At 40.5% G+C, this 27,931-nt stretch overlaps 1 protein-coding gene across 2 annotated transcripts; it reads left to right on the forward strand.

Annotated features, from left to right (window-relative positions):
- Positions 1-534: 534 nt before the first annotated feature.
- CCDC198 (coiled-coil domain containing 198) lies at positions 535-27,168 on the forward strand. Of its 2 annotated transcripts, none has more exons than XM_049612704.1 (6): positions 535-893; positions 3,359-3,441; positions 16,457-16,543; positions 17,889-17,990; positions 18,800-18,959; positions 26,912-27,168. In XM_049612704.1, the coding sequence occupies exons 1-6, from the start codon at positions 671-673 to the stop codon at positions 27,145-27,147; spliced, it is 891 nt and encodes a 296-aa protein (XP_049468661.1). In that variant the 5' UTR covers positions 535-670; the 3' UTR covers positions 27,148-27,168. The 2 variants fall into 2 exon arrangements, with proteins under 2 accessions (XP_049468661.1, XP_049468662.1); XM_049612705.1 differs by having other exon boundaries at positions 17,892-17,990.
- Positions 27,169-27,931: the final 763 nt, after the last annotated feature.

Here is a 27,931-nt window from a genome sequence, read left to right on the forward strand (position 1 = left end):
AGAAGAAAAAGTTTGTCCCCTTGTCCCCAGGAAAGAAATTCTACTGTCTACCTGCCCTCCTGTAATATATTAATCAAAGGCAATTAATCAAAGGCAGTTCAAGTCATTGAAAGAAAAATAAAATTATTTTAGCCACTCAACTGTTACCTTTCCTATTTGGAAAACAAATTCTTCAGTTAAAACTAAAGGTTACCAAATAATGCTTAGCATGCATCCCCTCGTTTCTGAAGATGATTTAGCTATTCTCAGTTGGTAACTCTTAACGACGGTATTGAAAGGTATGTGCAATGAAAGGGTAAAGTTTAAGACTTCTTTAAACCTCTCCACCCCTGTGAATGGCTTCCTGATGTTAGAGATTTGTGTAATGATCAACAGTGGTTTCGTTTCTACTACTGAGTCTTTCAGAAAGTAGCATACCCAAGTCAATGTTTAACTGGATTCTTTGGGTCTGAAATGGCAGAGTGGGAGTTGAAGGGACATCTCCGTGGAAACCAGGCTCCCAGGAAGTGGCCAGAGGGGTTACTGTGGGGTGAAATAAAGCTTAGAAATATGTCATGAAGTGCTTTGCGCAGCTGGGGTAAAATTCTGAAGTACCTTAATTAAAACAAGCCAAGTTAAAGGCCCCACACCACTTCCCTCGTGGTTGTTCTTTGAGTATCTTTACCGTGAAATGGGCCTGAGCCACTCTAAGCCTCACCCTAGAGTGACCAAAGTAGCACCTTTGCAAAACAAAGAGGAAGAACTCCCCTCTTCCAGCCCCGTGGACTTTGCATTCAGTCAGAATCTGGAAGAAAAGAGTTCGTATTTGTTCACAGGACTGCAGGACCAGAACAAAGCTCTGGAAGGTCAGCTGCCGCCTCTACGAGAGACCTGGTATGGAAGATACTCTGCAGGTAAACGTAAGACCCATCATGAAATCTGTGTATTTGGGCCAAGGAGAGCTATTGACAGATGTGCCTGGCTGTCTGTTTCTATAACAATATCAGAAAGTTTCTAAATTGCTGAAATGTAAGGGAACATCTTTCAACTCGAGGCTGAGTGTTTCTCAATTGTAAGTATTCTGGGTACATTAGAACGGGTATGTAAACTGCACAGAGGGCTTCTTACCATTCTGCACTGGAAGGGAAAAAATCATTCTGTTTCAGCTTAGTTTATAGTGCTTTCGATGTTTATACCTAGCTTTGCCAGATGATTAAAATTATATAGATAAGATGTGATAAATTATGACAATCATATGTTTCAGTTAGATTCTAAATTCAAATCATTCTCTCCAGCCCCATTTAGTGCATCAGGCTTTGTTGTTTTGAAAGCAACCCTTTCGGAGTGAATTCATTCTAATGTGAAGTTGGAAACCACCCCAAACAGAATTGATTTATTGCAATACAGATGAGAGGATGAGTCATCCCCTCCCCAAGCCCACATTCTTCACGCAGAATATGCACTAAGTTCCGTCATTTGCAGAACTAAGAGAATTTTTCCCATTATGATTGGAAGCTCTGAGCCTGAAGTGGCTATAAATTATCCTGGGATATTTTAGAAGACACCTAACATTTTTATGAAAATCACAATGATAATTAAACAGAGATTCTCACTTGGGAAGAGAAATATAAATATATAATGTGTACATATGTGTATATCTGTGTAATTTTTTTCTTTATTTATATTCTGGATCGATAACACAAATAAGTTCCCATTATTGGTCACCTTGGCCAGAAAGCCTGATATTCTTGTTCCATATCTGGTACATCTCATCTGGACTGATTGTCACGGCTATTTTCTGTAGAACTGACAACTCTTGACTGGTTGCATATGGCCTATTTTTATGTTCTCCAACTTCCTAAGCATGGGAGTGGGAATTTTCCTCTAGTTTCATTGAACAATTCCTTTTTATCCAAAAAGGATAAATAATTCTTTTTTATCCAAAACAATTCTTTTTTATCCAAAAAGAAGTTTTATCCAAAACTTCTACCCAGAGTTTTAAGATTCTGGTAACTGAATAGTGAAAACTAAGTCTAATGCATTAGAGTCCCACCTGAAAAATATTCTTATTTTTGAAATGACAAAATCACATTAAAAATAAATAACAAAGGGATGGTAAGCATCCTGATTGCCAATTTCAAAAGATCCATAGTCTAACCCCAGCTCCACTAAATACCAACTTGTATGAATTTGAGCAAATTACTGCATCAATTTCCTTCACCTATAAACCAAGGGTAAAATAACTGCCTGACATAGCCTATGCCATTTGGGATGAATTGAATTAAATAATGAGGTGTTATCACTGAAATCATAGTATAAAAATAAGGAGAAGTCAGGCTGCTGAAAAAAAACTGTTGCCAGAAATACATCTTTTAATCAAAAATGCTATTTCTTGTCATTACTGTTGTTTCTGTCTTGTTCCATATGCTGGAATCTCTTGAAAGAGAATAAGGACGTGGAGAAGTTTTTAACATGGTCATTCAAATGTTGTAAGGATAGAAACTCATAATTATGCAAGGATTTTTCTGTTTAGAATGCAAAGTGAAATTGTAGGATAGTCCACACAACAATCTAGAAATTAGAATGCTTCCAGATTTCTAAGAGGAAAAGACAAAACTTCATTCATGCAGCATTGGGCATGGTAGCAGTCCTAATACCCCAGGATAATTAAGCTAAAAAATAAAACCCATAATGGACCTCTTGAGTCCTAGCTCTCTCTGTTTCTAGCAAGGCTTAACTCTGTAGCCTGTTTTGTGTCATCAGGAAAGACTATTTACATATTGTATTATAGGGAAACTTGTGGGAATTTCTTTCCCTAGTTGGAGAGACTATTTAATTGGGAACATACAATACTAAACGTTGCATACTCCTATTATACACTCATGGTCCATTTTTTTATTACCCCTCTATCTAATACCTATCCATCCATCTATCTATCCATCCACAATTCATCTCTTTCATCTGAAAGGAGAATTTATTTTCATTTCTTAAGGATATATTTTTTCTAATTTCCCAAATTTATTTTGTAGAGATTTCATGAAATGAAAACAAGTGAAAAAGTTTCTATTTTCCAGACCAAATTCTATGTTTGAACGATATTTGTAGTCAACACATTGTCGATTTTTCAGATTTTCCTCTAAATATCAATCCAGGGAAGAAATGAGGAAAGCAGAAATTAAATCCTGGATATGGGCTAATATTTTATCACTTGCATCCATGTATGACCTTTGATTTATGTGTTTCACCTCCACATTCAACATGTAGGTTGGACATATATAACTAAAAAGGTGCCAAAATGTATTAACAAAGTCTAATGATTAGCCCAATTTAATAGTAAATTTTTAAATGTTTTTTTTAATTTCTTTCCTAATCTTTCAAGTGCCCAGGGCCATGTATTTTGATATCCCACTGGAACACGGAGAAACAAGTATTATTAAAAGGCATCCACCCCGAAGACTTCAAGTAAGATGAATTTAAAAGACCTCATAAGGAATTTCTTGGATTTAATGGTAACATCCCTTTTTAACTATAACATAAAGAAGGGATATTGAAAATGACTAAGCTAATGAGAATGTTGTTAAAGAGAATGTCATCAATTGCAAAGACCATATTTCTTTAGGATTTCCTTTTGTAATGATTTCACTTTTAAGACCACCACCAAAAGAAGGAAATACAGTATCAAAGGCACAGGCATGATGGGATTCAAAAGACCTTTGCATTTTGCATTTGATGAGTTATAACAAACAACAGTAACAATAATAACAGCTAGTACTATTCTAATTACCACCTACTTCAAGTCAGATACACTCTGGGCAACTCGATCAATGTCCATCATTTAATCTTCACACCCTTTCTATGAGAAAGGAACTAGTACCTTTGCTTTGTAGGTGTGGTTTAGAGAATTAAGTAACTTGTCCAAGGACAGTGGAGCTCAGACATCAAACAGGTCTTCAAAGCCCATGCTGTTAACCAGCAGCATAGTTGATCTCTACAGACCTTCTATCCCTAATCTTTTATCATTGTAAATGTTAACTGGTTGCTGAAATTGAGGACATTGGATTCCAAGGCAGCAAAGCAAGAGATTTAAATGCATTCACCTTAATATTTAATGAATTCTCTCTAGAGAAATATAAATTCTAAGGACTCTCATCCTAGATGAGGAAAGAGATCTGAGTGGGTACCTGAAAATGAGCATCAGCTAAGAGAAGGGTTTGGGCTCTCCTGTGAGCAGGATCTATCACTGACATTTGGAAAAAAAGGAATTGGAACCAAATCCCACCTGATACACAATTCACCCAGACATCTGGACAAATCCCAGGGGTATTTAAGCTCATGTGCTGGGGATTATTTCTGTTTCAATTGGTTTTTATTTACCTGTCTTCTCCAGAAGCTCACAATCATTTGAAATGATTATACCTTTTGTTCACCAAAAGAGCATCTTTTCGTAAAATATTAGAAACCTCAAAACTTTTTAAAAGATAAATAAAATATAATTATATCAAATTGATATATAATTTTAAAACTTTTGGGCATATCTTTAACTAAACTGGACAACTTAAAAACTTTACCTTTTATTCCTAAATCAAATGTAACTTTTCAAAGAGGTGTGCTTAATATAATGTTCCTATGGAGCCAGTGAGCTGAATAACTCAAGTAGAAGATATTACCATAACCAGTGAAAAGTATATGTAGCCATTTGTAGTTCACAAAGTACTTTTTAGATCTATCAACCCTAAATCAGCTAAAGTTAGGCTTTGATTCTCAAGTCAGTCAAGCGCAAAAAGGAGAACTTTGGTGTTTCAGAACAAAAGAGGGTATCCCCACATCCTAACCAACCCCCTTAAAAATGAAAAATCAAGAAAAATGAATTATTTTAGTGCAAAGACATGCTCAGTCTTATATCTTCAGTCTCTAACACTTAATATGTACTCCCAAAAAGCTTATGAATGAATGAATGAATGAATGAATGGTAAATGAATAGATGAATGAATGACAATGTGACCCATTATCCCTGGTAGGAACAAAAATCAAAATGCCTTCTCCCTGCTATTGAAGACCAGCAGCATCCTGTATTGTAAGTCTAATTGACTAGTTGACAACATGATGAATTATGAAGATATAGGAGTGTTTGTTGAACCCAAGAACTGGGAGGCACTTGGGCTTCAGGGAACAGCTTTGCCTTGGAACCTGAATGGCACAACTCTCTCTGTGTCTCCCCTGAGCTTTCCTTCATGCATTCTTTATTCTTCCTGCAGATCAACTTTCTTTGCTCCTCAAGATCACTTGGTGAAATATGGACAAACTTCAATTCCTGAATTTGTATTTTTATAGTTCCAGTCAAATAGACAGATTCACCTGGCTCTTTAGGCTCCAATTTGAAATTCCTAGGAGAAAAATATCTTATTGGTTCAGCTTTGCTCATGATTCTAGTTCTGTTCCAATAAGCTATCACCAGAGGATATGCTTATGCAGTAGAAATGTAGGCAGAGAAGCCCCCCACCACCACCATAAATTCTGGAAGCAGCTCCCAGAGAAGAGGGAAATCACTGGGAACTTGGCAGACATTCCCAAAGATATCAACTATAATTATCTTCACAAATGAGGCTCAGCACATTTTCCACCACAAATGGGTTTTTGAGAGAATAATAAATGCTGGGTTCCCATGACATGCTAATTAATAGCCTAATGTCTGCCAAAGAAAATTCTAAAAGTATTTTTAATTATTAAACCAAATCTAATTGCATCCTAAATAATTTTAGTTGCACATTTGGCACTCTCCACTTCCTAGACATCTACTCCTCAAGTAAAGAGCAGGTCATGAACTAAAGTTCTCCAACTTGGAGCTGCTAAGTTCTGGGAGCGTCTGCCAGGGAACTCTGAATCCAACGTGTTCATCTTGTGTTGGAAGTTGATCACCACTGTCCCTCCTGGCCTGATTCACTTTCTCCTCCAACCATCTCTAGTCCAACCTAAGGTGGAGATGGTCAAATGCCCCCACCCCCAGGGCCCCAGGTAATATGATTTCCTCAGATGACTCCCTCCCTCAACTCTCAAGATTTGCTTAAATCTTACCTTCCTAGAGGCTTATCACGATAACCTCTTGACAGTTGCAATCTTTACCCTGGCGATCCTGGGTCCCCTGATCCGCCGTGATCTTTTCTTTTCCCCAGAGTACCATCTAACACACCAAGAAATTTACTTCTCTAATGTTCATTGTGTATTTTCTTCATCACCTCCCTGACAGTGCTAGAATATAGTCTTTCAGAGAGGCAGGGATTTTTGTCTGTTGTCTTCACTAATATATCTAAGTGTCTAGAACAGTACCTGGAACATAATAGATGCTCAATAAATACGAGTTGAATAAATGTTGAATGAATGAGTGCAAAGGGGAAAAGATGAGTATTAAGACTGCCGGGAAGAGACAAGGAAGCTGGTTCTGACCCAGACGGTTTCATTGTTTGTTACCAGTATTATATGATTTGCCACCAATTTATTCCCTTTCCTTGTCTTTTCTCTTTGCCCATTTTCTATTATATGTTTCTTTGTGATATATGTATGTATGTATATGTATATATATATATATATATATATATATATATATATATATGCAGGTAATTGGCTTATATTGCCTTATATGATTATGGAGGCTGGCAAGGCAAGTTCAAAATCCACAGGGCAGGCCATTAGGGAGGTCAGGCTGCAAATGCAGGACATGAGCTGAAGCTGCTGTCCACAAGTAGAATTTTCTCTTCTTCAGGGGAGCCTCAGCTTTACTTTTAAGACATTTCAACTGTCTGAATCAGGCCCACCCAGATTATCTAAAATAATCTTCCGTACTTAAAGTCAAGTGATTATTGACCTTAATCACATCTCAAAAATAATTTCACAGCAACACCTAGATTAGTGTTTGAATAACTGGAGGCTGTAGCCGAGGCAAGTCCATGCTGACCATCAAAATACACTATGGGGGTTTTACCCTCCTATTATGAATAAGGTCTTCCCCCCACCCCATTTTCTTTTTTCTTTTCTTTTCCTTTCTTCTTTTCTTTTCTTCTTTTCTTTTTTAGAGATGGGGGAGGGACTGAGAGAGAGGGAAAAAGAGAATCTCAAGCCAGCTACATGCTCACATGGAGCCCAACACAGGGCTCAATCTCATGACCTGAGATCATGACCTGAACTGAAATCAAGAGTCAGATGCCCAACTGACTAAGCCACCCAGGCGCCCCTCTCCATTTAATTTTCTAAATGATTATTACTTGTGAATAAGAAAGCTTTTGAATTTTGCAGATTGAATTTTGTGTTCCACAACTTTATTGAAATGAATTCTAATTATCTATAGATTCTTTTAGATTTGCTATGTAGATGACATCTTCAATAATTAAGAATAGTTTTTTCTCTTTCCTCCCAATTCTTATTCCTTCTTTTGTTTTCTTGACTTTTGCTTTGGCTAGAGTTTTCCTCCAATGTTGAATACCAGCAGTGATAATGGGAATCCTTCTCTTATCTATGACATTAATACATATGACTTGAAAACTAAGTACATTTGCAATAGGATTTTGATAGATGCTGGTCAGAGTCCCAAAAGGAATCAGATGCCATACTCAAATTAGAATAATACAAGGAAATTTTCTTTATAAGTAACTGTTTATGGGGTTTGGATCAAGGGGACCACAAAGGATATTGCAATAACCACTAGTGGCAGCTGAGGGATAACCATCTCTGAGCAAAGGGACTCAGAGAGTGAGACTCTTCTAGAACCTGGAAGGAGACACTCAGGTAGAGGAAGGTGCTTTGAGAGAAACAGGAGGACACAACCAGCCCAACACACCCTTGCAGGAAGGAAGCCAGGGGGAGAAATACACTGTTCTCTCTTCTCTTGGATCTCCTGCCAGGATGTCTCAGTGGCTAAACCCAGTGGGAAGCCTGAAGGCAGAAGAAACTGGTTACTCACAGGCAGAGAACAGGGGAGAGAAATGTGGCAAGTGGACCTAGAGAACCAAGTGGGAGCTATCTGGCACAACGCCACTTATTAAATTGTTGACATTCCCTTTATTCCTAGTGTGGTAAGAGTTTTTCTTCGGGCTCGGTGTGAAATTTTATTGATATTCCCCCCTTCATCTATTAAAATAATCATATGAATTTCCTTTTTAAACCAGCTGATACAATGTAGTACACTAACAAACGTTATGATGTTGAACCATGCATATATTCCTGGCATAAATCCTACTTGGCCAAAAGATACATATACAAATACATGACAGGATTGTCTATGCTTAGGCTTTTCATGTCTATTTTCATAAGAAAAATTGTCCTATAATTTCCTATACTGTCTTTTATTAGTTTTGCTTCCAGGGTTGTAGTAGTTTTGTAAAATTCACTGATTATCTTTTTCTTTCTTCAGTTGTCTATAATATTTTATGTAACAAGGTTATTATCTTAAAAGTTTGATGAAACAGGCCTGTGAAACCACCTTTAGCCACCTGGACTTTTGGGGGAATGAGAAATTTTCCAACTAACTAAATTTCTTAGTTGTTTCAATGATCTTATTTCTTCCTGATTCAGTTTTGCTAATTTATATTTTTCCAGAGTATCATTAATTTATCCATTGAAGCTTTCAAATTTATTGTTATAAAGTCTTAGCTTCTTCATCTTCAACTTCTAACACACTTTTTCTATCTGAGTATAGTTGACGCACAATGTAACGTGAGTTTCATGGTGATTCCCTATCTCTATACTTAGGCTGTGTTCGCCCCAAGTGTAGCTCCCATCTGTATAACTATACAATGTTATTATAACACTATTGACGATGTTCCCTATGCTGTGCCTTTCATTCCTGTGACTTATTCGTTCCATAACTGGGAGCCTGTATCTCCCACTTCCCTTCACCCATTTCGCCCATTCCCTCCCCCTTTTCCCTCTGGCAACCACCAGTTTGTTCTCTGTACTTATGAGTCTATTTCTGCTTTTTGTTGGTACATTTGTTTTGTTTTTTAGACTCCACATCTGAGTGAAATCATATGGTATTTGTCTTTCTCAGTCTAACTTATTTCACTTAACATTATACTCTCTAGGTCCATCCATGTTGTAGCAAATGGCAAGATTTCATCCTTTTTACGAATATGAAGATAATATTCTTCGTATTCAACATTTTGGTAACGCTTGTAAAACTAATCTTCCAACTTACATTTTGATGCAGCTCTCTTAAACTAGATAGAAAAGTAGAGAATAACTCAGCCTCTGATTTCAAGCTGTGATCTTTGCTCTAGTTTACCATCTTACATGGAGCATTTTTAGGTCCCCTTTAATTTGTAGAAATAACTCACAGCCATCAGGAGGCCTGAATGCCATATGGATCAGCTTCCTCTAAGTATGTATTTTTTTTTCTGGCCCATGGAGATATATATCTCGTATTAAGGGCCAACCACATTTTTTTTTTGTTTTTGGTTTTATGTTTTAGTTTTCATTGCTAGATGTTTGGGACAAAGAAAGTTATTGAAATGTGGATTCATTGCAATGCCTTGACCAGAAACTCTTCCTTGGGCTTATAATCTCTTACTCCAAGACTGTTCTGGACACCTTTACCTTCTTCCCAGAACCTTAAAGGGCATACATTCTTGAGTCATTGTGCCAAACAAATTTTGCAATTTCTTTGAGCTCCTGCCCATCTTTATCTTCCTGTTAGGACACAGAAGCAACCATCTCAGGTCAGTGCATCACCAAGCTCAGTGACTTCTGCTTGATTTTTAATCTCCATTTCTGAATCTTTCAGCTGACATTTAACTTGATTTTCCTGACCATTTGTTTAATTTGAGAAGCCAAATAACCCAGAAACCTTTAGATAGATAACACATTTTTTTTATACCATAAGACTTAAAAAAAAAGTGTCATTCTACCCTTCCAATTCTCCAATAAGTCCTTCCCTTGTATTCTCTCAGATGATGAAGTGAGGCATCTTGTTTCCTAATCAGGGAAAAGGAACATTGATATGAACCCCAGAATTCTAGGGCAATTTGACTGGTTTCTTTAGAGAAGCCAATTTTCCAACAATATTTTCTGCATAGCTTCTCAGGCCAAGTGCAAATACTTAACGGAGGGATCCTACTTGTAATGTTCATTGCTGCCATCTAGTGCCCTTTGTGGAGGAATAGAGTGATTCTTAGTTTCTTTCCAAAGGCCAGGAAGAAAGCAATTGCCTAGAGAGGGTTCTTAAAGACACCTACTATTTAACCCTTATCAGAATTATGGGTTTAAATAAAATGAGTCTGAAAATAGAAGAATATAAATTAACACTTCCAAATAAAAACCTGGCCCTAAGTATTTATGGATAAGTTATTTTAAATAGGTGAAAATATTTAAATGGCTGGTTTCTTCAGACTCACATTTTCAATAATTCTCCACACACAAATCCTTTGTGGTCTACTCTGATGTAGCCCCTTTATTCACTTGAGGCAGTATGGAAGCCACTAGACCCCAACCTGGAAAATCATCAGAATCCCTTGGAGATACATTCCAAAGAAACAGTTGAGAAGCTGGACTTCATTGAAATTAAAACCTGCTCTGGGATACCTGGGTGGCTCAGTTTGTTGAGCATCTGACTTCAGCTCAGGTCATGATCTCTCAGTTTGTGAGTTCAAGCCCCACATTGGGCTCACTGCTGTCAGCATGGAACCCACTTTGGATCCTCTGTCCCCGTCTCTGGGATCCTCCCCAACTTGTTCTCTCTCAAAAATAAATAAACATTAAAAAAAAAAAAAAACTTTCTGCTCTACAAAAGACAGTGTCAAGAGAATAAGAAGACAAGTGAGCATATGAAAATATGTTCAACATCATGTGTCATCAAGAAAATACAAATTAAAACAAGCATGAGATATCACCATACACATATTAGAATCACCAAAATCCAAACCACTGATGACACCAAAAGTTGGCAAGGATGTGGAGCAGCAGGAACTCTCACACACTGCTGGTGGAACGCAAAATGGTAGAGCCACTTTGGAAGTCAGTTTGGTGCTTTCTTATAAAACTAAACATACTCTTTCCATATAGTCTAGCAATCATGAGCTTTGGTATTTACCCAAATGAACTGAAAATTTATATCCACACAAAAGCCTGCACGTGGAGGTTTATGGTAACTTTATTCATAATTTCCAAAATTTGGATATAACCAAGATGTCCTTCAGTAGATGAATGAGTGAAAAAACCACGGCACATTCATATAATGGAATATTATTCAGCACTAAAAAGAAATCAGCTCTCAAGCTATGAAAATACATGGACAAAACTTGAATGTGTGTTGCTAAGTGAAAAAGCCAATCTGAAAAGCCTGCATACTGTTTGAGTCCAATGATATTGACATTTCAGAAAAGGCAAAACAACAGAGGCTATAAAAAGATCAGTGGTTGCCAGGGGATAGGGAGAGGGAGGGAGGCATGAATGGGCAAAACGGGGATTTTTAGGGCAGTGAAACTATTCTGTAAGATACTACGTTGGTAGATACACATGCCATTATACATTTGTGCAAACCCATAAAATGTACAACACCAGAGTGAACCCCCAAGTTAAACTATGGACTTTTAATGATAATGACATGTGAATGTAGGCTCATTAGTCATAACAGATGGTAAGGGATGTTGATAATGGAGGAGGTTGTACATATATGGGGATAGGGAGTATATGGGAATTCTCTGTACTTTCCACTCAGTTTTGCTATGAACCCTAAAAATTAAAGTTTATTATTTATATATATAATATATATATTCATTCCCAGACCTGTTAAATCACAATCCCCAGTGAACAGTCCAGGATTTTTTTTTTTTTTTAATTCCAGGAGATTCTGATGATCAACCAGGTTTAGGAGCACATAGAAGAGGAGGGAGCTGGGGATTTGGAACTAGACAGACCTGAGTTTGAATTCTAGAGTTGCCACTTTCTTACTAGGCAACGTTGGACAAGTTATTAACCTCTCTATAATGGGTAATCATCATAATTACCCACAGTGTTCACAGGAGGATCGAACGAGCTGACATGGTGTGACCCTGGGTGTGATAGACACAGGGGCAGCTGTAAAGGCACATGGGCTTCATCACCAGGAAGAACCGGAACCTGAACCAAGTCCAGGGAGTGGAACAAACACTTCCTTGTTCTCTCCCCTTCATGCCCCAAATCCCCCTTCAGCCCTTGCTGATTCTTCTTCCCACAGGTACCTGGATATCTCCCCTTGATCTCTGTTCCCCCCACGTTCTGATCTGATCAGCTGTTACTTCTTACACCAGCAGGTCCCATTTGCCCATCATCTTTATGTTCTGCAGAGAAGAGGGCCAGACAAACCTCTGTCTTACTAGTACTCATCACCTCTCATTACATTCTTGTGCAGTTGCTATGTTAAAAAATCTACTTTCTCACCTAAGGTGAGAGTGGAACAGAGAGCCACTTCCTACCACAAATGCAAATTGCCTGGCACATGTCTAACCTAAAGATGAGTTCTTTCCCTTTGTCTCTCCTCCCCATCTCCAAATCCTTTCCCTTGTCTTCTTCCTTGCCTGGTGAGCTTTGGGTTGCTCCAGCAGAAAGGAATGCAGGATGTTTTCCCTAGAACAGCTCAGGTCCAGGCCCAGAGCAGGAAGTTGTTCTGCAGGGAAGTAGCTGGAGGTACAGGTCATGCTCCCCACGAGTGCTGGCTGCTCAGCATCCATTTCCCTGTCTCCCCCTTCTCTTTTTTCACTCTGATCACCTTGAAAGCCAAGCTGGCTTCCAGGTCTACCTCTTAATAATGCAACAAATCAGACTAAAAGGAAAAATAACTTCAAAATAAATTATCATTTGCCTGCATTGTTGGACTAAGGTGGGAGTAGTGCTCACACTGTTTGCCTCAGTGTGGCGTCTTCCTCTTGAGCCATCTCTTCTCCGTGTCCTTGGCCACCTCATCCCCATCTACCAGCTTGTTAGTATTAGAGCTCCTCAAGTCTTGAGCCCTTGGCTCTGCTCTTCTCACTCTTACCCTCCTCCATGACTATGGCTTCAGTTATTCTCTACCCAGGGATGATTCCTGAACATGCATCTCCAGAACAGATGTCTCCTCTGAGTTCCATGCCTGTATATCTCATTATCTACTCAACACGTACACTGGTACGCCTCAAACTGAATTTGTATCCTCCTGTTATATGCCATTCACACCTGGCCTTCCCCTAGGATTCCAATCTCAGTGAATGATAACACTATCCATCCCTTTGGATGCCATTTGGACCCTTCGCTCTCCCTCACCAACTAGAACAAATCTTGTTTGGTCAGTTTTTAATATTTGTGGAGCCCATCAATTTCCCTCCATGAACCCCCAACCCATCTCTGTGGTCCTCTTCAATGCTGTCCCCACATCTGTGACTTCTCTTCTCTAGTTTTCACAGTGTAGCTAGAGTAATCATTTTTTAAAAAGCAAATGTAATCACACCACTACTTTGCTTCATACATGTCAATGACTGCCCACTGCTCTTAAGAAAACCAACATCTTACTTGACACATCTCCAAAGGCAAGGGAATTAAAAGCAAAAATGAACTATTGGGACGTCATGAAGATAAAGAGCTTCTGCACTGTAAAGGAAACAATCGACAAAACTAAAAGGCAACCGACGGAATGGGGAAAGATATTTGCAAATGGCATATGGGACAAAGGGCTAGTATCCAAAATCTATAAAGAACTCAGCAAACTCCATACCCGAAAAACAAATAATCCAGTGAAGAAATGGGAAGAAGACATGAATAGACACTTCTCTAAAGAAGACATCCAGATGGCCAACAGGCACATGAAAAGATGCTCAATATCACTCCTCATCAGGGAAATACAAATCAAAACCACACTCAGATATCACCTCACACCAGTCAGAGTGGCTAAAATGAACAAGTCAGGAGACTATAGATGCTGGAGGGGATGTGGAGAAACGGGAACCCTCTTGCATTGTTGGTGGGAATGCAAACTGGTGCAGCTACTCTGGAAAACAGTGTGGAGGTTCCTCAAAAAATTAAAAATAGATCTACCCTATGGCCCAGCAATAGCACTGCTAGGAATTTACCCAAGGGATATAGGAGTGCTGATGCATAGGAGGACTTGTACACCAATGTTTATAGCAGCACTTTCAACAATAGCCAAATTATGGAAAGAGCCTCAATGTCCATCAACAGATGAATGGATAAAGAAGTTGTGGTTTAGATATACAATAGAATACTATTTGACAATGAGAAAGAATAAAATGTGGCCTTTTGTAGCAACGTGGATGGAACTGGAGAGTGTTATGCTAAGTGAAATAAGTCAGGCAGAGAAAGACAGATACCATATGTTTTCACTCTTATGTGGATCCTGAGAAACTTAACAGAAGACCATGGGGGAAGGGAAGGGGAAAAAAAAGTTACAGAGAGGGAAGCAAACCATAAGAGACTCTTAAAAACTGAGAATAAACTGAGGGTTGATGGGGGGTAGGAGGGAGGGGAAAGTGGGTGATGGGCATTGAGGAGGGCACCTGTTGGGATAAGCACTGTGTGTTATATGGAAACCAATTTGACAATAAATTTCATATTAAAAAAAAAGAAAGCTATTTAAGTAGTTAAGTTTATAGTATACCAACCGAATGGATAAAAATCTACATCATTTATAAATACAAGAAGAAGAAGAAGAAGAAGAAGAAGAAGAAGAAGAGGAGGAGGAGGAGGAGGAGGAGGAGGAGGAGGAGGAAGAAGAAGACGACGATGACCACCAACATCTTTAGATAGAATGCCCTATCAGGACCTACAAAACTTGGCCCCTGCCTACCTCTCCAGCCTCATTTGAGCCATTCTCCCCTGACTCTGAACAGCAGTCAACTGACTTCTTGCAATTTCCTCAACAGATCATACACTCTCTTACCTCAGGGTTATTGTTTATGTTGTTCTCCCCATCTGGAACACCTTAGTTCCCTAAAATTTCCTAAGTGTCCAACTTCTGCTGAAAAATTCATCTTCAGGAAACTTTCTTGGACAGCCTCCTTACTCCTCTCCCCCTTGTATTAATTTTCTAGGGCTGCTGTAACAAAGTACAACAAACTGTGGGGCTTTAAATAATAGAAATGTATTATCTCACAATTCTGGATGCTAGAAGTCCAAGATCAAGGTGTTTTAAGGGTTGGTTCCTTCTGGGAGCTGAGAGGAAGAATCTGTTCCATGCCTCTCTCTTAACTTCCGGTGGTTTCCTGGCAATCTTTGTCACTCCTTGGCTTGTAGGAGTATCATCCCCATCTCTACCTTTACAGGTGTTCTCCCTGTGTGCATGTGGGTGTGCAACCAAATTTCCCTTTTGTAATGAGGACACCAGACATATTGGATTAAGGGTCACCCTGCTCCTGTGACCTCATCTTAACTAATTATATCTGCAAGGACCCTATTTCCAAATAACATCACATTCTGACATATTGGGGGTTAAGACCTCAACATACAAACTGGGGTAGAGGGCACAATTCAACTCATAACAACTTCCGTTTCCAAAGTGGAGTCCTCTGGTTACATATTTTCATGGTTCTGCCCTGTAGACCTTTTCTACAAAGTACAGATCGCAGTTTGTAATTATCACACAAGCAAAATGTGTTTGTTCCCCCCATAGATTGTGAGCTCCCAATTGTGTGAGCTCACACAATTTGTGACCATATTGCTTTTGTTGACCATTGCACCCCCATGCCTGGTACGCACTCACTGAGTAAACACATAAATTCTACAGCCTTCCAGGTCCCTGCCTGCATGTCAGCGTGGAGAGACCCACCTTTTGTCTCCTAGGCCTGCTCAGTCATTTCCCAACGTTCCAACTTCCAGAGCATTAAGTCATCGAGGCAAATAGGGTTGAAGGCAGATCCGTTGGTTCATCAGTTGCTTCCCAGTCTTAGTGATCCCTTGAAACTCCAATGTGATCTTCCCCATAAAGACAATCCCCTGCTAAGGAAAAAGAAAAAAAAGTGTCCAAGATTTGTAAGCCCATTGCACTTTCATGTAAATGTGCCTCAGGAGCACCAGTGATTATTACTGAGGAGGCTGAGGGAGATTCTCTGGAGATCTTAAAAATAGGTTACTTCCCTAAGGACTGAAAGAGTTCAGCTGGGCAGTTAAGGAATGAATAAAAGAAATTCCTGGTGCCTCTTTCATCGTTAATACTCTAAGACCCTTGTTGTTTGATAACTTTGGACTTGCTCCCTCGATGCACACAGAAAAGGATTCTTAGTCTTTTAACTCCCTGACAAATATTCAGATCAATAAGTCACTGGCATCGGTGAAAGAGAATAAAGAACCTAGATGAGTTGAAAACTCTTGCACAGATACAACTGTAATCCTGTTGAAATCGCCTTCCCTGGGTGCTCTCAGGAATAAGTGCTGCTTTTGCAAAGTGGTAAGATAGTTTAATGTCTGGCTTTTATGTTTCATCATCTCATGGCATGAGGAATGCTGAATACTCTAAATGTTGGACTTCTAGAAGCTTGAACCCATTGACCTGCCACAAGTAATTACTTCTGAAAGGCTCCTGAGCCAGCAAGAAGCCAGAACAACTCACAGAGCAAAGGTAAACGCAACGCTAACTGGAGGGGGTGAGTAACCGGGGGGGAGGGGGGGGGAGGGGCAGGGGTGGCCTGTCCTTTCATTTACTCCCTGCAAGAAGACCTCAAAGACAAATCAAACTATTAAGTCATTCAGAGTCAAGACTTCCAAAGCTATCCATTCTCTCCCAGGCCTGCCTCCAACTGGCAAAGACTCTTGTCTGTGAGGTAAACTCTGGGCCCTTCTCCACTTCCTGGTGAAAACAGGAAGATGTAGATAAGAGAGAGGAATTTTTCTTGGACACTGCTAATTCTAGAAGTGTTCACATTTATGAAAAATCTAGTATGACTCTCCTTTCATTCGTCCCCTCAAGTTAAAGCTTTCCCTTCATTCTCAGTCTTTTGGCGGAAATCCTATCTACAAGGTGTCCCTGACTTATTTACCACAACCTCACCAAAAAATGAATCCTTGGAAAATGTCTTCTAAAGAGCTTTTCCTTCTATAAGTTTGTTACTTTCTGCTGAGACAACTCCCCTCATGTAGACATGAAAACTGTGAGATTTTCAACCCTTTCCACTCCTGATTCATTGTCAAGCCAGCAAGGTACTGCTGCACAGCTAGCTGATGTAGTCAAAGATGCCCAGGTGCATTTAGACCCTCAAGGTCATGTTTGTGCTGCTGACAGCTCTGTAGAGATGGTTCCCTCGTGAGGCTCACAACAGCCAACATAGTCACTGTCCACAGGGCAGCGTAAAAGATATCACGGAGCACACCTGGCTCCCTTTCCTGGCCACAGCAAGGAATGAAGAAGGGTGTATTCACCCCTGGTTGCCCTCAGTAACTGCACTGTCCCACTGGGGTTTACGATGCACCACGGGAGATCACCAAAGTCACAAATGATCAACTTCCTAATATTCCAGGGCTTACGTTGGTATATGAGGGTACAGTCTATGGAAATGCGTTCCACTTAGCCATTTGGTGGCTCCCCGCTAATTTCATGTCCAGACAATTAGTCAACGGCAGAAGAGGCATTTTGAAGAAAGAGGCCAGTTTTATCAAACCAGAACACATTTCTGGGGAGATAGGAATAAATGAGATGTGGAAAGATATTTCCATTTCAGATTTGCAAAACTCTACAGGAAGCTTAAAAACTGTATTAGACACAGAGCAAAGCTTTAGTCACTGAGGGCTACCCGGAAAGGACTCAGTGGAGAACTACAATGATCCACCTTTGACATAATAAGAGATCTCTATGGATTATAACTGATGACTGATTAAGATCTCGCTCTGTTCCAAAAAGAATTGCAAGTTGTGGATTGCAGAGTCCGTAACAAATTGCCCAGTTGTAATGAGTGTGGCATCTTTCACAGCAGGAACTGGAAAAGACAATGCCAACTCCAGGATACATTCCCGGGAAAAGACAATATTTACATAAGATGAGAATGTTGGAAATGAACCGGAACAGACAAGAGGTAAGTATGAGGAGAGAGAAGAAGAGTGCCATATTTAGCACATTTACTCCACATAATCACTGCCCTCGCACATGAATGTAGTTTAGCATTCATCCCCAGTCTTTACTTAGCATTTTAAATTTGGTCATTGGCACCGAAGCTTCCACTACTGGAGCTGGGAAGAATCAGCAAGATCCCTTCTGCTACCGACTGTTGAGTCTTTTCTTTGTTTTCAGTCACAGGGACATATCTGTGCCCCAAGTCTGTTTTTTCTTCCTTTCCTATATTTTTTTTTTTCATAAATTGCTCCTATGATGTTCTGGCTCCAGCAGGAAAATGAGGTTAGATCATTTTTCTTGATTTAGTAAAATAGAGGGGGGGTGAGTTGGTCTTTGATACCTAGGCATCCCTCCATAATTCACACCATAGAATTATCTTACCAGAATGATCTCTTAGAACACACCCTTTTACAGTAATGTCTCCTGTAAGTGTCATATTCCAAATTCCTTACTCGAGTGTTTAAGCCTAAAGTCACTGTCTTCTGCAATTCTAAATACATCACTTGCCTGCCAACAAATGTTTTTACAAAGCTCCTCTTAAATCAAACCATAGCTTTTTGAGACTGTGGGCGTATATTCTCCCCTTTCCTAACAAGTCTGTCCTGTGCAAAGAGAAAGTTTCCATACCATCTAATAGGAAAAAAAAAAGTGTGTTCTGGTTAGGGGACCACAGTTAAGCACTCAACTTGCAAAGTGACTGATCTGTTGACCTGTTCTGGTGACAGTAGCTCAGGGGGAGAACACTAATCGATTACAGTGGATCATTTTCAGGCCCAAGCAGAGTTGAAAAAAAGTCTTCACAGGGAGGCAAGGATTAATAAGCAAAAACCAAGGGACCATAAAGCCAAGAAAATCCTTCAAAGCATCCCAAGAAATGATGACAGGGGCCTTCCAACCTTTTTGCCAGATGAAACCTTGAACAGAAGTCCAGGTGAGTCATGAATTATTTTTTTTTTAGCAAAATAAAATATTTCCAGTGTTTTTACGAACTATAGAAATGATCCTTGAAAGTATAGTCTTTTTTCCAGTGTTTTTAAAGCTTCATCAAATAAACTTCCAGGGAGGGGGTGGGTATATATAGCAAGTAGCCTCGGGTTTCTGCTGATATGTGCTTCCTAGAATGTAGTGATCACACGATCACGTGATTTTGGATGGCTGGGAGGAAAAGACAGAAGCTTCAGCACTGCAGTAAGATGTCTCTTTTTAGAGGCTAACTGTGCTTTACAGGCATCCTTGCAATCCTTGCTCCAACCTTGGGAAGGAAAAGGCAAAAGAGCCTCATCTTGTGATTAAAGAGAATGGACCATGTGGCCATATGCAGACACCCTCCCCCACCCCACTCTTCCCCCTGCAGCCCTCCCAGGCTCATTCAGAATGTCTAAAACTGAAGCCACCATCACTGCTCACCCCAGGCTTGCTCCGGGGGCATCTGCTGTCTCAGTGGGTGAGACCTCTCTCCACACTCTGGGCCACTCGAGCCAGAGACCTGGGGTCTTTCCAGCCCTTCAGCTCCCACTCCCAGCAGCTGGTCAGTCACAAAGTCCTGTCGATGTCACCTGGCACCGAACTCTTACCTCTCTCACATTCCCAACGCCACCCTTAGGTCATGTGTCATATCAGCCTCCTGACTGTGTTCCTCCCCCAAGTCTTCCCCTTCTTCCATTCACCCCGCTACCCTGATGCTTCTCTGTATGGTCCTCAGGCAACCAGCACCGGCATCACCTGGGGAGTTGTTGGGCCCCAGCCAGAGTGACCGAATCAGAAAATGTAGGGGCGGAGGCCAGCAGTCTGGGTTTTTAACCCCACCCTAGGTGATTCTGATACTCCTAAGGTTTAAGATCTGCTGCTTTACTTGGTAATCCAAGTATTAGCCACAGACCAGCAACATCTGCATCACCCGGGAGTTTATTAGAAATGCAGAGCCCCAGGCCCCACTCTGGACCTACTGAATCAGGATGTGCATTTTATCAAGATTCCAAGGTGATTCTCATGCACAATAAAATTTTAGAAGCGCCACACTAATAGCAAAGTAATCTTATCAAATGCACATCTGACCATATCATTCTCTTGCTTAAAAAAAAAAAAAAAATCCTCAGTGAAAATCCATCAGCCTGAAGACAAAGAAAAAAAAATCCATCAGCCTGAGGACAAAGACTTAACCCTTCACCCTGGCACTCTAAGCCTTCAAGATCTACTTGCTGCCTACCTTTCTGGCTTTCTCTGCTGCCATTCTTGTGCCCAACTTTGCTTCCAGCCAGGCCAGACCGCTCAGTGATTTCCAAAAGATAACCGTGTTCGTAGTCTCTGTGCTGTGTTGTCCCACCAATTAGAATCCCGTTAAGTTTGCCTGTCCATAGTCCCCCAGGGCAAACCCACCCTTTGAATATATAATATTTTCCACATAGCAAGACTGACCACTGAGGGATCTACAGAAATGCTGGCCATGTCTCTGGAGGTCCTGAGCTTTTCGGATGCAAAGTGGCCAGCTGAAAGAGACACTGCTCCTGCTCAAAGGAATAGGATGCTTAATCAATAAGTTCATCAAATAAGAAAAGGCTAAATAATTGAAAATCTACTTGGGGAATCTATTTAACCTATACTCCCAGTGCCAGAATGAAATATGCTATGTAGGCACATAAACAACTGCGACAATTTAAAAAACATTGACCAAACAATCCAAAAAAGTGTCTCAGCTAAAGTTAGATACTTAGAGTCATGGCTTGAGGGCAAGCCAAGAAAAACCAACATTGGTAAAATCTTTGGAAGATGTCCCAGATCTGGAGGGGTCCAGGAAGGACTGTGGAGAAGAGGGGTTCTCTGCATTCTGCTTTTTTTTTTAAATTTTTTTTAACGTTTATTTATTTTTGAGACAGAGAGAGACAGAGCACCAGTGGGGGAGGGGCAGAGAGAGAGGGAGACACAGAATCTGAAGCAGACTCCAGGCTCCGAGCTGTCAGCACAGAGCCCGACGCGGGGCTCGAACCCATGGACTGCGAGATCATGACCTGAGCCGAAGTCGGCCGCCCAACCGACTGAGCCACCCAGAGGCCCCTTCTGCTGCTTTTTAAAGCAGATTCACTTTGTTCTAATTAAGGTTTGTTGAGTGCTTACCATGAACCAGACACTGTCCTCGACCTGCAACATGCATTATCGCTCTCAAGCCTCACGCAGCCTGTATAGAAGGAGATACTATTCACCCTCATTAGACAAAGCCAGGATTCCAGGCCAGGTCTTTCTCCCTCCAGAAAGTTCACTCCACCCACCCCCAGCCCCTCATATATCTTCATGGGGACTCCAGGGACTTGGAGCTCTGTCCAGGACAACTTTGGCAAAGCCTACAAATATAAAAGTGTCACTTTTCAACCTTATCTTTCAAGAGCAGGCTGCCCGTCTGCAAAGCCTACAGATTTCACCACCATACTAGGCACATGCTTGAGCTGTGATTCCTTTTTACTTATTCCCAGGGAGCATCGTTGCTTTCTCTGTCTTCTGAAAGCACTTCATTTGCTTTCTCTTAAAAGGGAAGCAAAGTCAAGATCATAGATTTACAGGAGCTTTCTGAATGCTAGTCCAGTTCAGGTAATTAAGATCCTGCTGTACCCATCTCCTCTCATTTAATGCTGTATTTGCCCATTCATGTTCCCTCTTTGGGAAGGTGGGATGAGAGTTTTAGGTCTCTTATAGGATAAAGTTCTGTCTTTGTTTTCTGCTGCCTGTTTAAAATAAAAATTTGCAGGGGTACTTCAGTGGCTCTGTCGGTTAAGCATCCAACTCTTGGTTTTGGCTCAGGTCATGATCTCACAGTTTGTGAGTTCGAGCCCCGCGTCAGGCTCTGTGCTGACAGTGCTGAAGGCTGCTTGAGATTCTTTCTCTCTCCTCTCTTTCTGCCCTGACCCTTGTGCTTTCTCTCTCTCTCTCTCTAAATAAACTTAAAAAAAATAAAATTTTACATATATTTTACATTTACATACTTTAAATACATTATATATTTACATAATGAATTACATATACTGTAATTATATAATAATTACATATAACTTATTATACAAAAATTACTTATAACTTATATGATGGCCCACTTGTTCATAACTTACACAAAGGGAACACTGCTTTCTGAGTGCACAATTTTATGACTTTTACCATGTTTATGTGGCTCCTGCCTTTTCCAGAAGCCATGATATAGTATCGTAGGTAGAAAAAGCAGTGAACCTGAGGGCTGCCTGGGTGACTCAGTCGGTTAAACATCAGACTCTTGATTTAGGCTCAGGTCATGATCTCATGGTTTGTGAGATCGAGCCCCATGTCAGGCTGTTTGCTGACAGTACAGAGCCTGCTTGGGATTCTGTCTCTCCTTCTCTCTCTGCCCCTCCCCTGCTCTCTCTCTCAAAATAAATAAACATTTTTGTTAAAAAAATAAAGAAAAAACAGTGAACTTGAAATCAAAGTTCTTTATTTGAGCTCCCCAAAATATGTTTCTAAATGCAAACTCCATGGGAACAGGGGCTTCTTTTTGTTTCTAGAACGCAGTACCCAGTAGCCTCTCAATAAATATTGGCTATATTTATATAGCTATATAGCTTTATTCTGTATATATAGAGAGAGAGATTATTGCTCCACTGAAATTATTTAACCTCTTTGCCCCTCAGTTTTCACGTCTGTAAAATAGGAATAAAGTCTTGTCTACCACATAGGGTTTATGTCAAAATTAATCCAATATGTGTAAAAGCATATATACAATGTAAAGTGCCAAACACATGCATGAGAATATAGACAACTGAAGAAAGATGGGACTGATGTCTCACAGTGAAAATAACTGTATGCTTAAGGGGAAGTATCACCTTAAATATATTATTGTCACCTTCTCAATTCTGGTCTTATCGGGCCATCTGCTCTATTATCTACTTAGTATTTTTCTTTAAAGCATCCTGGGGGTGGGTGTTTTATTTTTTTTTAATTTTTTTTTTTAATTTTTTTTTCAACGTTTTTTATTTTATTTTGGGACAGAGAGAGACAGAGCATGAACGGGGGAGGGGCAGAGAGAGAGGGAGACACAGAATCGGAAACAGGCTCCAGGCTCCGAGCCATCAGCCCAGAGCCTGACGCGGGGCTCGAACTCACGGACCGCGAGATCGTGACCTGGCTGAAGTCGGACGCTTAACCGACTGCGCCACCCAGGCGCCCCTTTTTTAATTTATTTTTGAGAGAGAGAGAGACAGAGGGCGAGCAGGGGAGGGGCAGGGAGAGTGGGAGACACGAAATCCGAAGCAGATTCCAGGCTCTGAGCTGTCAGCACAGAATGCGATGCAGGGCTCGAACTCATGAACCACGAGGTCATGACCTGAACTGAAGTCGGATGCTTAGCCAACTGAGCCAACAAGGCACCCGGTGTGTGTTTTTTAAATTTAGCCTGTGAATGAAATAGCTGTGAAATTATGGATTTGATATAATAGTGATGCATTTTGCTAAGACATATATATATTATAAAATGCATAACCATCAAACTTTTTTAAGGTTTATTTATTTTTGAGAGAGAGAGTGCGTGAAAACAGGAGAGGGACAGAGAGAGAGGGAGACAGGGGATCTGAAGTGGGCTCTGAGCTGACAGCAGAGAGCCTGATGCGGGGCTCGAACTCGCAAACCATGAGACCATGACCTGAGCCAAAGTTGTACGTTTAACTGACTGAGCCACCTGCATACCCCACCATCAAATATTTTTGATTTTTTATATAATCCTCTTACTGTGGAAAAATCACTCCCTTTTCGCCCCAATGACCTCTGTTGCTTTCCTCTCTTCCCAAATTAATTTTGAAGTTGGATACACTTTTTCCTCTGCTCTGCTCAACCAAAACCCATTTAGGTTTTTAAACATCGTATTTTTCTTTTCTTTTTTTGTTAAGTCCAGCAATGCCGGAGAATCAAGCAGGGATTTATAAAAATCTAACAAGTAAAAAGAATCCAGCTCAGAAGTTCTGAAACTTTAATGCTATGTACACAGAACTATGTATATAATAATTTATGAATGATTTAAGAGATTTTCAAGGATAAAATTGAACATGTGAATTTGGCCTCACACTCTACTTTAGGCCTGCATTATCATAACATCAAGAGTGGTGTGGGACTTGAGCTATTATTAATATTGCATTAGATCCCACCATTAACGAACATTCTCTTCCTGGTCCAAAGTTCCTGCCTCTAGTCAGCAGAAAATCTCTGTTCCCAGTCTCCATGGTGCCTCTAACAGTGCTTGGCTCATTTGCAGAGCAGAGATGATTACACCCCCTGGCCCCAATGAATGAAATCATCCCCAGGTCCCAGTTACCAGTGCTTCTCACCACCCAACATTCTCTGATTGGCTTACTTGTTCACTCATCTATTCACAGACCCGCTTCCTGGCTTTGGCGCCTATGCAATAGTACAGACAACAAACAATGACAGTACATCCGGGAGACCTCACAACCTGAAAGTCAGAAGGTTTCCATGAGGAACTGATATTTCAGCTGAGACAGGAAGTAGCTGGACAAAGGGGACAGGAATCCATATCTGTGTGAGGACCAAGGTGCTGGAACACTCAGAACTGTTCGTGATTACAGCACGCGCAAAAGCTCTTGACTGGGAAGAGAGATTCAGGTAGTGATCAGTGATGGCTCTGAGGCATAGGCAGGGCCCAGAGCACCAAGGTCTTGCAAGTCGTGTCAAATAGGGACTTTGAACTTGAGCTTAGGATCCACAGGAAGGCATTGAAAGGTCAGGGGAGCCACACAATCAGGCTTACATTTTCAAGCATCATTCTGTCTACCCTGTGGAGGATGAATGGGAAGAGAATGCAAGCGGATGTGGGGAAACAAGTGATAAGGACATAGCAGAAATGCAAGTGAGAGATGGTGCTTGGACCAGGAAAGTAGGGTAACAGGAGAAAAGGAGCTGAATGTGAGATATTCAGGAGATACGAGGGGCAGAACCTGGTGGTGAATCAGATGTGCGTGTGTGGAGAGAGCAAGAAGGCCAGGAGGATTCTTGGGTTTCTCTTGAAGAACTGGGCAGACAATGGGGGAAAACTGGGGCCATTTGCTGGATTAGGGTAACTGGGAGAAAAAGTGAGTTTGGAAGAGAAAGAGAAGGTGAGTCTGACATGTTGCCAGGAGACATAAAAATGGAGGCATCCAGTTGTAGCTCAGGAGAGAGACTGGGGCCAAAGACATAATTTAACTGTCGTTTTCTGTCACTACTATATGTATAGGCAATAACAATAATTATAATAACATTCAAGGGGGGATCAGGGTAGTCCCTTACTGAGGCAGAAAGGAAACTAATGACTCACAAAGCACAAATCCTCACACTGAGATGCTTGATTTTCTCATATAACAGTTTGTAACATCAGTTATCAAGGGCTTAAATGAAATATGCCATAAGGTTTGATAAACAATTATCCTTAAGATGAAATCCAAAAGTTATGGCTGGTTCAACTAGATGGAGGGGACATTCTGGGTTTTGACCCAGGATGATTTTCCTAGCTCAGAAGTGGCCATTGCTTTGGTTTACTTAAAAGCCTCCTTCCTTGAATAAAGCCCCTGTTGTTCTGAAATGCACTTTAAAAGGGTAGAGCTTAAATAAAAAGCTATGTACATATGTACATAAAATCCTATACCAAATAAATTAAATATATTCTTAAAAGTATAGAAAGTGAAATGAAATGCATGACCCTTTGAGCTCCCTAGTTCTATAGGTCTGGGGCACAGCCCAAGCATTTGTGTTTCTAAAAGACTCCATAGGTGACTCTAATATGAGGTGAGAGTGGATGTCAAGGTCAGAAAGTGTATATCATGTGCCTGGCACATAGTAGATGTTCAATAAATAGCACAAGGCAACATCACCTGTGCAATACTCTTGCCAAAAACGTGTAACATTAATTTAATCACAAGGAAATGTACAAACCCAAATTTAGGGCCATTCTACAAAACATCTGATTTGTATTCTTTAAAATGCCACTGTTAGGGGAAAAGAAGAAGACAATGAAGGGGGGATAGAGGAAGAGGAAGGGGAGGATCAAGACTGAGAATGAGGGAGAGAGAGGAGGAAGAGGAGGAGAGAAGGAGGGAGGAGACAGAGAAAAAGGAAAAGAAACAGAAAGGGAAGTGTCTTGAATTAAAGAGACAAGAAAATAAAATGCAATACATAATCCTAGATTGGATCCTGGATCTAAAAAAATAAAACACAAACACACAAACAAGAAGCAGTTATAAAGACCATTACTGGGACAACCATGAATATTAGAATGTAGACCATATATTAGAAAACAATAATATATCAATGTTAAATTTCCTAAGTAATTTCCAAATAGTTATATTGCAGCTATGTAGGAAAAGTGCCCTTGCTGTGAGATTTGTGGTGATGTATTTGGGGGATGTAATTGCAACTAATTCTCAAATAGCTCAGCTGAAAACATGTGTACATATGTTCATGCATGTGTATAAAATGAAAGCAATATTGTGACAAAACGTTATCAATGAGTTGGGGCATATAGGAAGGTATTATATTATTCTTGTGACTTTCAGAAGATTAAAAAAAAGTTTTTTGAGAGAGAGCGCATGAGCCAGAGAAAGGGGCAAGAAGGGGTGGTGAGAAAGAGAGAGAGAAAGAGAATCCCAAGCAAGCTCCATGACCAGCACGGAGCCTGATGTGGGGCTCAAGCTCATTACCATGAAATCATGACCTGAGCTGAAATCAAGAGTTGGACACTCAACTAACTAACCCAAGCTCTCCCAAATATATATATTTATAAGAACATCAAGCAAATTATTATGTGTTCATAAAAATCTAGGCACTTAATAAACAAATAAGTCATTGTTAGGGGGAGAAATTCAATAAACTTTAAATTTTCTGTAGGAAATTCACAGAATGAAGATTTGGGGGAACATCAAGCAAGGAATGACTGTCGCCCCCGGAAAATTGGCAAAATGGAAATGTGGCTCCGTGAACAAGAGGCTCGGGGACAGCTTCTCTGGGACAGTTCTAGTTCTGACTCAGATGAGTTAAGGAAAAGCGAGAAGAAACCACAAGCACTGGTCAGGACCAGGACAGAGAGAATCCCACTTTTTGACGAGTTTTTTGATCGAGAATAAAAATGCTATTCACTGACCTAGACATTGTGTGCATTGAAAGTTCGCTTTCCTGTAAAAATTCTTCAGGTTGGTTATATGAATTATTTGGAGGAAACCAATCACTATCTCCTCATTTGGAGTCTTACGGTCAACAGCTTTGTCATGTATCATTATGCTGCATAACTGCCTCAAAACTTAGGGCATTTGATTGTCCCTCTTTTCTGTGTCTTGCTGGGCTCAGCTGGGTGGTACTTCTGCTGGCCTCTTGTGGGATCTTTGATGTAGCTGAAGTCAGAAGGCAGCTGGACTGGAGTCATCTGGATGTTCAACCAGGGCTGTGAAGCAGTGGGACCCCACCCCTACCCCATGTAGTCTTAGAGCCTCTTTATGTGGTTGCTCTGAGTGGTCTTTCCATCAGGGTAGTGAATTTACTTTTATATGAGCACAGGACTCCCCATGGCAAACGTTCCAAGAGGAGGAAGCAGACCTGCCCAGCCTCTTAAAGCCTCAGAATGGAATGGGCTCCCCATCACTCTTACCACATCCTATTGGTTAAAGCAAGTCACAAGCCCAGATCACATCTGCAAAAGAGAGGTCTACACGAGGGCACGGATTCTGAAGTGGGGTCTGTGGGGTTCATCTTTGAGACTCGCCACCACACCACACTTTTAAAAAGCAAATTAGATCTTATAAAACAAACTGATGGGAAAGTAAAATGGATACAAATGAGTTTTTAAACCAAAGTCACAGTAATGCTACATTAGACAGTAAGCTCACTGAAGTATTCTTGCGAGTTAGCAACTTG

This window comes from Panthera uncia (assembly GCF_023721935.1).
Source record: "Panthera uncia isolate 11264 chromosome B3 unlocalized genomic scaffold, Puncia_PCG_1.0 HiC_scaffold_1, whole genome shotgun sequence".
In the NCBI taxonomy this organism is placed as follows: domain Eukaryota; kingdom Metazoa; phylum Chordata; class Mammalia; order Carnivora; family Felidae; genus Panthera; species Panthera uncia.

Coding starts and splice junctions, on each gene's coding strand:
- CCDC198 (XM_049612704.1), top strand. CDS start 671: ATGGGCCTGAGCCACTCTAAGCCTCACCCTAGAGTGACCAAAGTAGCA. Junction 17,991..18,799: donor TGAACCGGAACAGACAAGAG/GTAAGTATGAGG, acceptor GATCATTTTCAG/GCCCAAGCAGAGTTGAAAAA. Junction 18,960..26,911: donor AACCTTGAACAGAAGTCCAG/GTGAGTCATGAA, acceptor AATTTTCTGTAG/GAAATTCACAGAATGAAGAT.